Source organism: Leuciscus leuciscus (genome assembly GCF_965113295.1).
Source record: "Leuciscus leuciscus genome assembly, chromosome: 1".
Taxonomy (NCBI): Eukaryota; Metazoa; Chordata; class Actinopteri; order Cypriniformes; family Leuciscidae; genus Leuciscus; species Leuciscus leuciscus.
Window position 1 is genome coordinate 10,723,795 of NC_138725.1, and position 15,442 is coordinate 10,739,236.

At 35.2% G+C, this 15,442-nt stretch overlaps 1 protein-coding gene and 1 long non-coding RNA gene across 2 annotated transcripts in view; one reads left to right on the forward strand and one right to left on the reverse strand.

Annotated features, from left to right (window-relative positions):
* Positions 1–15,442, reverse strand: part of LOC309492825 — a 143,374-nt gene that overhangs the window by 22,972 nt on the left and 104,960 nt on the right. The window lies entirely within an intron of this gene.
* LOC309488812 (uncharacterized protein) overlaps positions 6,291–15,442 on the forward strand; it is a 70,106-nt gene continuing 60,954 nt past the window's right edge. Inside the window, exon 1 of the mRNA XM_082157232.1 lies at positions 6,291–6,496. Within this exon, the coding sequence (XP_082013358.1) occupies positions 6,445–6,496 (52 nt within the window). The 5' untranslated portion in view covers positions 6,291–6,444. The remainder of the gene's footprint in view (positions 6,497–15,442) is intronic.

The following is a 15,442-nucleotide window of genomic DNA, read 5'->3' on the forward strand; positions in this document are numbered from 1 at the left end:
AGGAACACCATGTATTTGACATCAGCTCACGAGGTCTGTGATATTCTCGGCTGAATTGGATCCATTTGTAGTAAATAAATGTGGGTACTTCGTATAAAAGTTTGAGAACTCAAGCTAAAGCTTAAGCTAAAAGTGTCTCAACCCTCCCCGGTCTCCCCTAGATGTGTATTGTATTGTATTGATTTATTTATTTGACCATTTTGTTAAAAATACGATATATCTTTGCATCATACATTAAAAGAAACAAAACAAAGTCAGGATAACACAATAAAGCCCTAGGGCTTATTTCCACTGAGGTCTTGAGGAAGGGGGGACAGAGCTAGTGGCAATAAATCAAGCATCAAGCATCACATCCATATAAACACCAAATAAAATCCGTCAAAACAAAGCTATAAAATATTGTCATACTACAATTGGCATCTGAGCCATTTTTTCAGTGCCAGCTTAAAACCTACTAAACTTCTGGCCATCTTTAAATTTCCTGGCAACCTGTTCCACAAACTTGTTGCTACAAACAAGAAGGACTCTTTACCTAAATTACTCTTAACTCTTGGAGGTACAGAATCAGTAGAGCTGCCTCTGGTAGAGTAGCTGTGAACATCTCTCACTCTATTAAAATAATTATTCAAATATTTCGGGACAGCCCCATGTACCGTCCTATGTACCATGCACAGGTGAATCTGAGAGAGTCGATCTTCTACTTTTAACCACCCAATAGTCTCAAAGTGAGAAATATCAAGATGAGTTCTCATGGGGTGGTTCAAAACAAGCCTTATAACCCTATTTTGAGCAGTCTGAAGCCTGAGTTTCAGGTGCTTTAAGACACCATTGTACCAAGAACAACATGCGTAATCAAAATAAGGCTGAATTAGAGCATTTGCCAGAATTAACATAGCTTTTTTTGTCCAAAAACGTTGAGATTCTGGACAAAAAACGTACTCTTTGATTTACCTTCATAAGTACCTTTTGTGCTTGGCCCACTCCAGACATGTGGCAGTCCAGCACCCAGCCGAGGTAACTAACCGAGTCCTTTACATTAATCTCATTATCACCAACTAAAACCTTAAAACTAGGGGATCTTTTCAATTTTATTTTTGAACCAAACAGTATGGCTTCTGTTTTCCCTAAGTGATAGCTTATTATCTGACATCCACCTGCTGACATTCGATAGTTCTACACTTAAGAGTTCTTTCAACTATGTTCTTATCTTTATGTGAAAACAATAACGCAGAATCATCTGCACATAAAAAAAGTTCACATGAACATGCAGACTTAAGGTCATTTATATATAGAAGGAAAAAAAGTGGACCCAAAACACTCCCTTGAGGAACCCCACATTCTATACACTGTGGTTGAGACATTGTTCCTCCAATATCCACCACCTGTTTCCTATCCTTCAGATAAGATCTCACCCATTTGACTGCTAAGTCATTAAAACCAATGGCTTTTAATTTACGTACCAAAATACCATGGTCAACGGTATCAAAGGCCCTCTGTACGTCTAACATGACCATACCACAAAAATGACCTTTATTCCCTCCTAATGTGGTCAGTTAGATACAATAAACAGGTGTCAGTGGAACGTGATTTACGAAAGCCAGACTGGAACTCATAGAGTAGATTGTGTGATGCGAAATATTTGTCAATCTGTTCAAAAATAATCTTTTCAATTATCTTTGACATAGAAACCGGCCTATAGTTTCCATGGTCTAATTTACTCCCTTTCTTGTGAAGTGGAATTACTCTGGCAAGCTTGAAATCATTAGGGACATATCCTTGTCCAATAGACATGTTTATGATATGGGTGATACATGGGGTTATAACCTCAGCAGCATCTCTTAAAAATCTAGATGGAATATTGTCAAAGCCAGTGGAACTTGAGCTATTCAGGTTTTTAAGTTTCTCAAGTACAACTGCCTCTGACACCTTTTCAAAAGAGAAGCCATCTGGTTTGACCTCTTGCCGAGAGTAAAACTCAAAGATGTGACTTTCACCGTACTGCCCTGACTGGACAGGTCGTTTTTCCACCAGTTTACTAGCAACTGATGAGAAGTAATTGTTAAAACTATCTGCCACTGTCATCTTTTCTGCTGTAACATTAATCCCCAAATCAAGAGTTATGTTACTAGTTTTTGTTTTCAGCCTATTACTGTAGCCAAGCTGCTTGAGGGACTTCCATAACTTACTTGAATCATTTCTATATTGCACAATTTTCTCATTAAAATGGGTCTTTTTACCATTGATCACTAATCTGCTCACTTCATTTCTCGCCTTTTTATACTCTGCCCAATTCTGATCATCCTTATTTCTCTTAAATGTATCATACTTCTTATTTCTTATTCTAATTGCCTTGATATTATCATCATTTATCCAGGGTTCTGTCCTCTGTTTAACTCTTACTACTTTAAAAGGGGCTACTTTGTCTACAACTTCTAAAAACATACCTTTAAATGAGCACCATGCTTTAGACAGCATTCATGTGAGAATGAAACTACGACATTAGACACGAGTTCTCAGTGTAATACTGAAACTGATTTCTGGACGTCATAATGTTGTTGTTTTTTTCTACAATTGAATTGATATATCATTGTATTAGCAACCCTGCCTCTGTGTATTTCTGAGAGCCCAAAACGTGCAACTGTTCTGTTTCTTTATGCTTTAAGAAAGCATTGGTCCTCCTATCAGGAGAGCAGTGATGTGTGAACTGAGTCTGGTGACAGTGTGTCACAGTGAAGCTTCTGAATAGTCTTCACAATATAAAATGTACAAAAGGGATTTGCACTTTGCAGACGGTCCCTTATTCAGACTCGTCTCTCAATGGCCTGCGAACAGTGGTCACATGACCCACAGGCGGCCATTTTGTGTCTTGTTTCAGCACATGTGCTCAGGTCACATGACTCCATATTCTCTCCAATGAAACGTGCATTTTTCCCAGTTAATCTCCCACAAAACACACGAGCCCCCTTCACTGGTTAGTAAAGAAGTAGGTATTTTCAAGAACTGTACATTATATCATCAAAAGTTTTAACAAAAATCTGTGTGTTGCCTCATGTTTTGGAATGATTTAAGCTTAATATTTTACATGTTGTGCACTAGAAAAAAAATTGCATCCGTTTTTCACTGTATTTACTGGAGAAGTATTTACTGGAGATTTACTTATTTTGGAAAGATTCAGAAACCTTTTTTAGTAGAAAACTGAAGTGTATGTGATAGAACTTTGTGTATTTGATGTGCTTTTTAATAGTCTAAATATATTTGACTATATAATGACTTTTGAAATTTAAAGAACAACATAATATCATTATTTATTTTATTGAAAAAATACCATAGACATAAAAAGAAGTCGGTTCAATGCAAACCAAATGTTTCACATTTTAAAAATTACTTTATATGTTTTCAGTGCTTTTTTGTTTGTTCCAAAAGATTTACATGTAATGCTTTTAAAGCACTGGATTTTATGTAATTTTTCGATTTTTGTTTATTTACTTTTTTTCTTTAATTTCATGGCAGCTTATCTTAATGTAATAATGTGAATATGTAATACCTCTTGTTCTCATGATATTAAATAATAAAAAAGCTGCTATGAAGCAATCTGTGTTGTATATTGGGCTATAACTGTAAATGAACGGCCAGGACGCATTAAAAGTTTTCTGTCTGGAAACCATAGGCTATTTAACCCAACAGTCGGGTTATTTCTAGAAATTACCCAACGAATAAAAAAAAAAAAAACAATATCATATATGCCAATAAAATAAGGCAGACTCGACTGTATTGTAATTTCCCGGGTTAAGAGAAAAACAACAGCAGAAATGAACTCAAATGCCACTGAATATCATCAGTACATTAATATTTTCATCAGCTCAGAGTGAAGCTGGATTGGATGGATTAATACAAACTCAAACTAACGGAATATATTTGTGTCTTATTCTTTAAAGCGTGTAAACGGAGTTTGATACCAGGAAGTGTTTCAGTTCCGGTCTGCATCTCCACTGAATCTGAACACATAAAGCTCACACTGACCTAATGTTGCTAGAAAACAAAAACACTACAAAACGTATAAAAAAAATCTCAATATATTCTTGAAATAATTAATGATACCCATATATCAACATATGTGCATATCAAGTCGAGCTGCTGTTCAGGGTTGTTTACTTTCACTTTATTCCTCTCTGGTGCCGTGACGTCACCATCAGCATCACGTGATATCCTCACGTGATCATATTCCTGCATCTGGCTTTATGACAGAGATCATTCGGGAATCTTGAGAGCAAGAATGAGCAGATATTGATGAAACACACTAACTGAACACACACACACACACACACACACACACACACACACACACACACACACACACACACACACACACACACGCGCGCACACACACAAACACCTACTGCACGAAACAACGAACACACGTGACTCATGAGAGAGCTTGTTCAATAAGCGTTATTAATTTTGTCAACAATAATCAGATCTGATGCTGTAATAATAACGGTGACCTGATCATATTAATAAAGCCTCGTATGAATGAAAGTGTCTAAAGCTGTTTGATTTGGCGGAACATCAAACGTCATCAGTGTGAATGGAGATTTGGCGCCATCTGCTGGACACTCAACACACAACATCAGAACCAAGAAACTTAAAGCCTGAAACTATCATGTACTCTGAACTGTAATGGATTTATTAATAGGATTGATCACAGGTTTGGAGGAGCTTTGCAGCACAAGCTGTTTGGAGAGAAGTGTCACTTAAGAAATATTTTCAGTATATGCTTGTTCATCAAGACAATATGGAAGCATATGGGTATCAATATTCAATTTGAAATGTAATATGCAAAATGACAATGCATTTCTGTATTTAAATTTACATTTTCCATTACATCTGTGCAACGTTTGGTGCAAAATGAAAATTATAATTCAATTATACAATTTACATTTGCCATTTCGTACACTAGTTTTAATATGTACATTGATTACATATTTTAACGCTTTATAAGTTGCAAAATTCTAATTAAAAAGTATTACAGAAATGACTAGATATGTTTAACATGTTCAAGCAAAAACTGTAGCAAAATGATCATTTAAATTTTATTTTTCTTAATTGCATTTACACTCAGTTAAGACACTCGCGATTGCATCCCGCAATGAATGTAGCAACATTTTATTTTGATTACAGGTGATGGCGTTGTAATGAGTAAAATGTATTACCAAAATGATACTTAGGCCTAAATGGTAAATGTAGAAATGAAGTTCAGTTACTCAACTATTTTACATCCCTCTTCATGATACTGATTGTTGAGTGATATTTGGATTCGCTCTCCTGAATAAACAACAGTTGAGAAGAGAAAATATTCTATGTCCTGTTATAGATCAGTGTCGTCTGTAAAACAGAAAATATGTAATTGTTACAATATCATAAAAACACACATATTGAAAAGAAGTTATTCTCTCATCACACGAGCAGGAGCGCTGACAGTGAAAGTCTATTTCTGGTTTTATTTTTGCTTAAACTTTGAAGCTTTTTCATTAGTTATAGATTTTCATATGGGATATCCCCTCATTCATATATATCGTCAGTCATTTTTCTATTTACCAGCATTAAGGGCTCTATATAGGCCTCTGTCGTCAATCAAGGCATATTATTTAACAGAAACTAAGTATCTTTTTTATTTTTATTTTTTTTTAACTTATTTTGTTATTGGATTTCAATGTTAAAGCTTAATATATAACAATGCATTAAAACAAAAAGCAATTGAGATCTTTTGAAAGAATATGTACTTTATTTTTGTCTGTTGTTTTTAAATAATCTTGTTGTAAACACATCTACATAAAACAATTATTTGAAAGGTGACCGTATAAAATAATTCTGTCATCATTTACTCACCCAAACCTGTATGAATGTCTTTCTTCTGCTGAACACAATATTTTGAAGAAAGTAGGATAAAAATACTATGGAAGTCAACGGGGTCCATCAACTGTTTAGTTATTCATACAGGTTTGGGACAACTTGAGGGCGAGTAAATTATGACAGAAGTTTTATTTTTGGGTGAACTATCCCTTTAAAGACTAATAAAGAAAACCATTATTATTATTTTTCTTCTTTTAAAATAATCTGTCTGAACCGAGTATTTTTAAACTGCGGCTGGAGTGACCAGTGGGAAACCTGGTAGTTTGGTGATGCTCTGTTATAAAGACATGATCACTTTCTCTGGGACTGATAATATGAGAATGTGTTTATTGCACTGCCTGTATTTCAGTAAGTCCTGATCACATGACTCGACGCAACCGGAGGACCATTTAAAACTGAAAGTGAAAAATACAAGTGAAAGTAACTGTTCTGCGGACATTTGACGAACATGAGCTTCCCTCAGCGAAACATCTATATTTGTGGTAATTTATAACTAAATGTCATAATCGGTTTGGTTTAATTTAGCATTTGAAGATGCACCAGACGAGCTGTGTTTTGATGTCAGCACTGCTGATGATCGCTGATGGTACGTAGACTATTATATTATATTATCCGTCTCTCTCTCTCTCTCTCTCTCTCTCTCTCTCTCTCTCTCTCTCTCTCTCTCTCTCTCTCTCTCTCCTCTCTCTCTCTCTCTCTCTGCGTTTTGCATGTTGGGAGTGTGGGTGAGGAGGACTGAGTGCGTTTCTGAGAGTGATGACTGCTAATTTTTTTTTTTCTCTGTACTTTTTCTTTCTTTCTCTCCCTCTTTTTCATGGAAGTCTTGCGGGTGGGATCTCTAAATGTTAATGGGATGAGAGATGGGACAAAGAATAGGTTACTTTCAGAGATTATGCATTTGAAAGACATGGGTGTGGTTTTGTTACAAGAGACTCATAGCGTGATCAGAGCAATGAGGCTGAGTATGGCGTATGAGGAGAGAAAGTCCTTAGTCATGGGTCCAATTTGAGTGGCAGTGCTTTTCCCCCCTATTGTTAAAGAGAAAATCTTGTCAAAAAAATGAAGCTGATCCAGGGAGATTGGTGATTGTGAGGGCAGAAATTAGCAATCTTATTTTTCTTTTTGTGAATATTTATGCTCCAAGGTGCAGACAGAGAGAATACGTTTGTTCACTAAATTAGAAGATTTTTTTTAAGACAACAACACAAAGGAGATCTCATTATTTTAGGGGGAGATTTCAGTTGTACCTTGGATTTTACACAGGACAGGAATAGTGAGGAACCTCATGTACAGAGTGCATTGTGCTTAGCCAATGTGATTCAAAATCTAAACCTCGTATGGTATGATGTGACATTTTTTTTAGGTGTCTCCTACCCTTTATCTTGCTTTAGTCCCATTTGGGGCAATACAAAGTTTAAACCAGGCAGATTGGACGCAGGTTTCAAGATGTGGGCAGACAAGGGCATACGAAAGATAGCAGATCTATATTTGAGGAATCATTTGAGGAAATAGTCAATACATATAAAATTCCTAAAAAAATATTTCTTTAAGTATTTACAAATAAGAAATATCATACTCAGAACACAAAATAATTCTCTGGATATGCCAACATTGTCTACCTTAGAAAAAGAAATTACAAGAAATTGTTCAAGTAAAGGCTTAATTTCATCATTATACAATATGCTGGTGTCAGGATCGAAGGATTCTTCAAAATGAAGCCTGGAGATTGGATATTAACGAGGATATCCAGATGGAGGACTGGATGGAAGCATGTAAAGAGGCTCAATCACGAACAATGAACACACGTCTGAAACTGCTACAATATAAGGTTGATGCGGATTTATATAACTCCAGCTGTATTGCATAAATATAATGAAACCTGACACTTGCTTAAGATGCATTAAGTTTAAAGATGCATTGAGAATTACATCATTGCATATGGGAGTAAGAAGAAGTCAAAATTTTTTGGAAAGGTGTGAAAGAAATGATAGAGAAGATTCTTGATGTTAACATTCCATTGTCACCTTTACTTTTTCTATTACATTTGTTTCCTAAGGAGATCAAGTTAAAAAAGAAAGAGTATGTATTTATAAATATATGCATTCTTCAAGCAAAACGGCTTATTTCTTCAAATTGGAAAAATATTTGTGCACCAAGTATAGCACGTTGGCTAAAAGAAATGGTAACAAATATGTCAATGGAAAAAATGACTTATATTTTAAAGCTGTAGTCCGTAACTTTTTTGTGTTAAAAATTATCCAAAACCCCCCAAAAAAACATAACCAGCCAGTGTTCAAAACTCTCTGCTTGCCGTAGCTCGATTCAAATCGGTTAGCTTTTAATAATGATTTTAATTCCAGTGGTACTGGTGGATTTCCGCGGGAAATTCGAGCATGTCTTTGCGTCATTACGTCACATCTGTACACATAAAGAAGGAGTGCCGGCTAGTAGGCTATATTGCGTGTGAGGATGTTCGAAGTGTAGATTTATAGCCTTTTCTCACAGCACTTGATATAATTAAACTTATAGCGGATCCAGAATGTTTCAAACGACAATCACCAGTGACAACTGGAGATTCACCAGTTGTAAAACCCAAAAGACTTCGGACTTCGGAGGGCTAGAGAAAAAAGAGACTGCAACCGGCCCATGTGAAAACAAAGATAAACATCGGCAGGGCTTTTGAAAGATGGCGTGAACTCCGTGTTTAAAAGGGGTTCAAAACGGACGCAGAGACAGCTTTTTTTTTTGCTAGACAGGAAAGACATTTCAATAGTTTAATTACGTAACAGTAGTGCACTTGTTCGCTTGATTTACACAGTTACGGAGTTTCCTTTGTTGTGCCTTTCTCGTTTCGTTATTATGGTAAATATGAATTATTTTGTGCTAGCTATGAGAGGGAGCAATTCACCTCTACTCCAAGAAAATCAAACCCGCCTCCTCCGTTGTCAAGTATTGGATCTGAATCAGATCGGTAAAGTGAAAATTTTCCTGTCATAAGATGTTTATATTATGTTATATTATAACACGTTTATGCATAACAGGGATTCTTTTCATACACCGTTTATTTCATAGCACTATGATTGTTATTTGTTTGTACAAAATAACTGCTCTTCTATGATTTGCGCGGTTTGCACTGTAAACCCTAACGCTCAAAATAATTAATTGGTTTGAGTAGGACAAACTTAAATGAAACTAATTAGTTCAGTCAAATTAACTTTTATGAGTATTTAGCACTTTCTTTTTCTTTCAAGTTCACAGAACTGATATATTTTAAGTAAACTGAACTGTTTCATTGTTTTGAGTTTTATGAAATGATTTATTTTAATTTAAACAAACTTAAGTTTAACTGAAACGGCTGGGATGTCTATTTCCCTGCATGCTTTGCCGATGGCACTTGAATGGGAGAGTAAATGCTAAAATTAAGTGTAATATAATGTTTTTTTTGTGCAAGATTAATGTTAAGAAAATATGATCATATAACACCGATTTTATCATCACTGCATTGGTTACCTATAAAGTTCCGTATTAATTACAAGGTATTGCTACTGACTTATAAAGCCCTAAACGGCTTAGCTCCAGTCTATTTAACGGATCTTCTATCGCCCTATAATCCATCGCGCTCTTTGAGATCACTAAATTCAAGGCTTTTGGTCATACCTAGGATATCCAGAACCACCAAAGGAGGGAGAGCATTTTCACATTTGGCTCCAAAACTCTGGAATAGTCTTCCTGATACTGTTCGTTGCTCAGACTCGCTCTCCCAGTTTAAAACTAGATTAAAGTCGCATCTCTTCAGCCAGGCATTCATATAATCCTACAGTTCAAACTACAATCCGGCCTCTATCCAATGCCAGAGGAGAACTGGCCCCCGACTGAGCCTGGGTTCTCCCAAGGTTTTTTTTTTCTCCATTAAGGCACCTGATGGAGTTTTAGGACACCATTAGGTCACTTGATGGAGTTTTTCGGTTCCTTGCCACTGTTGCCTTTGGCTTGCTCAGTTGGGGATATTTTGGGGATATTTAATTTAATTTTATCAATCAATAAATTCCTCTTGAAACAAACTTTGTTGTATTATTTTAATTTAATACTGTGAAGCTGCTTTGATGCAATCTGTATTGTGAAAAGCGCTATACAAATAAACTTGACTTGACTTGACTTGACTTAAGTGGGAGTTTGAGTATTGATTAATGTTTTGTTATGCTAATTTAGAAGAATTTCTGTTAATGTTGGTTTTAGGATAGTTACCATCATGGTGACAAGTGGTGCATGCGGCTTGATTTGGAGGCAAATAAAATCTTTAAATTGTTGCACTCATGCAGCAAGTGCTGTATAACATACTATTGTTAGCATGATAACATAATAGTATGTTAGCAAATTAGCCTGTTAAAACTATAAGTTAATACTCATAACTTATATTACTTAAGAACAGAAAAGTGTTCACATTGAGATTACATGAAGGTTTTAAAGGGATAGTTCACCCAAAAATGAAAATTCTGTCATCATTTACTCACCCTCAAGTTGTTCCAAACCTGTATGAGTTTCTTTGTTCTGCTGAACACAAAGGAAGATATTTGGAAGAATGTTTGTAATCAACAGATCTCGGCCCCCATTGACTTCCATAGTAGAAAAAAAAAATACTATGGTAGTCAATGGGGACCGAGATCTGTTTGGTTACAAACATTCTTCCAAATATCTTCCTTTGTGTTCAGCAGAACAAAGAAACTCATACAGGTTTGGAACAACTTGAGGGTGAGCAAATTATTACAGAATTTTCATTTTTGGGTGAACTATCCCTTTAAGTTAAATGTATGGAATAGTGTACTCTGATTTTAATTGTTCTTAACTTGAAATGTTTAAGTACAAACTTAAAATCTGCCAGTTCTGCTTACTTAAACTTTGAATTTCAAAACTTAAAAAAATTGAGGCAATCGATTGCCTTAAATTTTTTGAGTTCTGCTAACTTACTTGGGTTTACAGTGCATGATATGATAAGCGATCGTTAGATTTAATCAGCGTGATTTTCTGCAATGCTTTTTTTCCTCTTAGTTGATCAGAACAAAAGTGGATGCTACCTACTTGTTCAGACGTCATTTTCCATTGAAAATTCTAATATTGGTCATACTTCCAAAAAGTTTAATCTGTGATTCTGAATGCCCGTATCCACACCGGCGCGGTGATTGACAGCCGCACACTCACCTCAAAACATTGGATTCATCCGCGCTGTTTCATGCCGATGTACAACGCACGTAAAGTTGATAATTCCGCAAATAACTGCAATTGCAGATTTCGAACAGAGATGGCGACAAAGAGGAGAAACTACGGACTGCAGCTTTAAGGGACAAATATACAGTTTTTGATGGAGTTTAGGGACATTTCAGATCGTTCTTAACCCCCTGGGGTCGGCGGTATCGCCGGCGATACCAGCTCGTTTTTTTTTTTTTTATCAGTTCAAAAGAGATTCATTTTGCTCTGTTGACTTTGATATTACAAACACGTTTCATACATCAATCGATTCTGTTAAATGTGTATTATTTTTGTGTATACTCACAATAAAAACAAAGTATTTTGCTTTTTGCCAAATAAAGAAAAATAAACACGAAGCGAGTTCTGCCTTCTCTCTGTCAGTGTAGTCCATTCTGAAACGCGTCCGAAAATGAACAATAACTCAGTGAATACTCAGTCAAACAGGCATACAGACACACAGGCATGACGCTTGAATTCTCTTCTTTTAAATGAAGTAATTTATATAAAAAACAAATATTCTCAGTTCATGTAATCTGTAAGAAAAGAGCGAGATGTCAGTCGTTCTCATCTCATCTAATTATTTTTAATGTGACTCCGCCCACAGAGAGCGCACGCTATTCAAACGCAAATTACTGAGGCAATCCACGAACCTGTGAACGCCCCCATATCAGCTCGAGAAAACACAAGTTTAATCAGATCATTGTACTTGTTTACACCGTCTCGCAGCGCTGTGAGGAATAATAATAATGGGAAACATACCTCAGAAGTGCTGGTATTTCGAGGAGCAACGGATGGAATACTGTAGTACCTTTTTTTTTCATTCTCAAGTAAATCGCGTTTCTGTGTGTGAATGAAAGGCAGAGATGCGCTGTTTACCACAACTCGCAAAAAGACGGTTTAAATTTGAATTGCGTTTCTGTGTGTGAATGAATGATCTGCTTTTAGCAAACTATTTTGCTATACTGAGTAAAAATCGACTGAAATATGTTGAAATAAAATGTATTTGAATAAGCAACGTATTAAACTGCAAATTAACATTTATATTCCTTATAATAAAAACGAAAGACCTATGTTACAGACAAATGAAAGACAACATTTCGTTGATTAGTTTTGGATAGATTACACATTTTTACTGTAAAATATCTGCCACCTCAAATAAGCTTTTGTTTGCCAATTTTTGCTAATATGTTAAATATAGTATGTTTTGTCAATGTAGGCTATATTCAAAGTAATGAATCCTTAACTTTGAAATGTGTATGATAAAATGTATACTTTAGTTTTTACAAAGAAAGATTACACTTCAATTGTTGTTGTAATTGTAACCTTTTTAATAATAAAAAAAATATTTACAAGGTAGATGTAAACAAATTTTAAAAGGTAAATATAAGCCTTTTCTTTAAATAATTTGTATTGTGTTTTATTATTGACAAATTTGGGGAGAGGATACATATTCCAAAACTGAAAATACAGCAATTACTAGACATGTTTTCCTTGGATATTATACAATTTGCAAGCACAATTTGTAAAAAAAAAAAAAAAAAAAAAAAAAAATTGACATGCTTCCATCTGTGAACCAATTTGGTAGAATATATATATATATATATATATATATATATATATATATATATATATATATATATATATATATATTGCTCTTGCATTCTTTCTTGTGGCTATAGGTGACACACCTGAATGAATGGCTCATTAAGTATGCGGGCCCCATTGTCTCCTCAGGTGTGAATCACTAAATATGCATGATGCTGTTGAATGGTTGACGCCCTTTGCGCATATTGCCTTTACAAACAAAAAGTGTTTTACAAGATTTAAATCAATGTATTGTGTTATGTGAATGATTAGGTAGGATGATTTTCACATCATTTTGAAGAAAAAAACTCTAGGCAAAGACATCAATTAGTCAAAAGTCTTATTGACACGTATTTAGTATGTGTTTTGTGGCCTTATTTCAGAAACTTTAGTTTTTAGTTTTTTCAATAACCATGCATAAACATTATTCTCTCAAAAATACAAACGTGTACATGCATGTTGCTCACATATTATGGTAGCCCTGTTTGTGCTAAATAGAGTGTAATTATACCTTTGCCATTAATATATTTATAAGCAACTGAAAAAAGCACAAATGTCAGGGCATGTCAGAACATCTCAAGGACCCCCAAAACCCCTCAGACCCCAGAGGGTTAAAATGTGGTGGACTTGGAAAGGTGTTATATAATAGGGAAGGTACAAATAAGGAATTTTTGTCAACAATATTTATCACATTCATTGTTTTGTATAAAAAAGTCTGGAAAAGTGGAATGTCTTGAAAAAGAAATGATTGGTATTGAGCAAAGTATGACTCTATAAACCTTAAAGGGATAGTTCACTTTGAAATACATTTTTGGTATGTTTTAGCTTACCTCAAGGGCATCCAAGATGTAGGTGTCTATTTTTCCGCAGTAGTTTCAATTTTGATATTTTTAGGTCAAACCGTTCTTGTCTGTCAGTCATATAATGCAGGTCTATGGTCACGGTCTCAAAGAGCATGCACAGAGTCCAAATTAAAACAATTCCCCGTCGTCCAAATTAAACAATTCCCCATCGTAAGTACACATTGATGGCCTAAGACACGAAACGAGCGGTTTGTGTGAGAAAACGAACAGTATTTATATAGTTTTTACCACTTATACACAGCCATGTCCGAGTGATCTGATCTGACGTGTACGCAGACTGGTGCATAGATATATACACTAGATGTCGCCTTAAAGACATTCGTTCCAATGAACTGCCGTAGACAAGGCGACATCTAGTGTATATATATCTATGCACCAGTCTGCGTACACGTCAGATCAGATCACTTGGACGTGGCTGTGTACAAGAGGTAAAAACTATATAAATACTGTTCGTTTTCTCACACAAACCGCTCGTTTCGTGTCTTAGGCCATCAATGTGTACTTACGATGGGGAATTGTTTAATTTGGACGACGGGGAATTATTTTAATTTGGACTCTGTGCATGCTCTTTGAGACAGTGACCATAGACCTGCATTATATGACTGACAGACAAGAACGGTTTGACCTAAAAATATCAAAATTGAAACTACTGCGGAAAAATAGACACCTACATCTTGGATGCCCTTGAGGTAAGCTAAAACATACCAAAAATTAATTTCAAAGTGAACTATTCCTTTAAAGATCTGTGGACTGAAAAGACTAACCTGCTGAGCTCAATTTTAAATGAAAGAGTGAAATGGACTCTTATAAGTAATCGTTTTGTAATAGCAAGAGATATGGATGCACAAAAAAAAAAAAAAACTCTTTGAATGAACATAAAAAAAATCATGGAAAGGATTTCCACATGATTAACTTGCTTTATTTCAGCATTATGCAATTCTGTTATTCCAATTTAATGTACTTACGTTGGGTCAACTTAATTTATTAAGGTTGATTCAACTTATTTACTATGGTTGGGCACAGCTTAATTTAATAGTGTCAGCCCAACTAATTTGCAGGGAAATGGGCCCTCTCACTCACATCCCACTTAATCTACTCTTAACATTTTGCACTTTGTACATCTTGCACCTGTGATTTTATGTGATGGTGAACTCACACAGAAGTTAATAAAAAATATTTACCAAAGTTAGAATTTTTTTTTACATATATATATTTAAAATGTTTACATTGAAACATCGCTAGGGACATTTTTTAAACAAGTTTCAACAATGTCTACAGTATGGTTGGCATCAAGGCAAGGCATAAAAACAAGACAAATGGATATCTTACAATCAAGTTTAACTCCCGAAATATGTAAATGTTTAAACTTAAAAAACTTAAACATAGGTTAGTCTTAATTTTGTAATGAGAAACTGAAAAAAATTATTCAGCATACAGCTTTCCTTAAGTGCCAATTCATGGATTTCATCCGGTCCCTTTCCACAGGTGTATTAATCAAGCACAATGCCGTCTGCATTCATAATCTAGGTGCTTGATTTTATACACCTGTGGAAAGGGACCGGATGAAACCCATGAATAGACTGGACCTTGCATCAGAGAGAATTTTTTTTTTATAAAAACAGAGCAAAAAAAAACCCCCCCAAAAAAAACCCAGATGAGCTGAACACTGATATACTGGGAAATGGGGCCCTGTCTTTATACTCACATTCCTCTTAAAGATTTACACTTACTAACACCTGTAGTTTAATGTGCTGGTGTACCTAAACAACAAAACAGAAGGTACACTTTTTTTATTGTTTTTTAGCCACTAGTGGGCGGTCTTGGGCACTGTTTTTAGGATA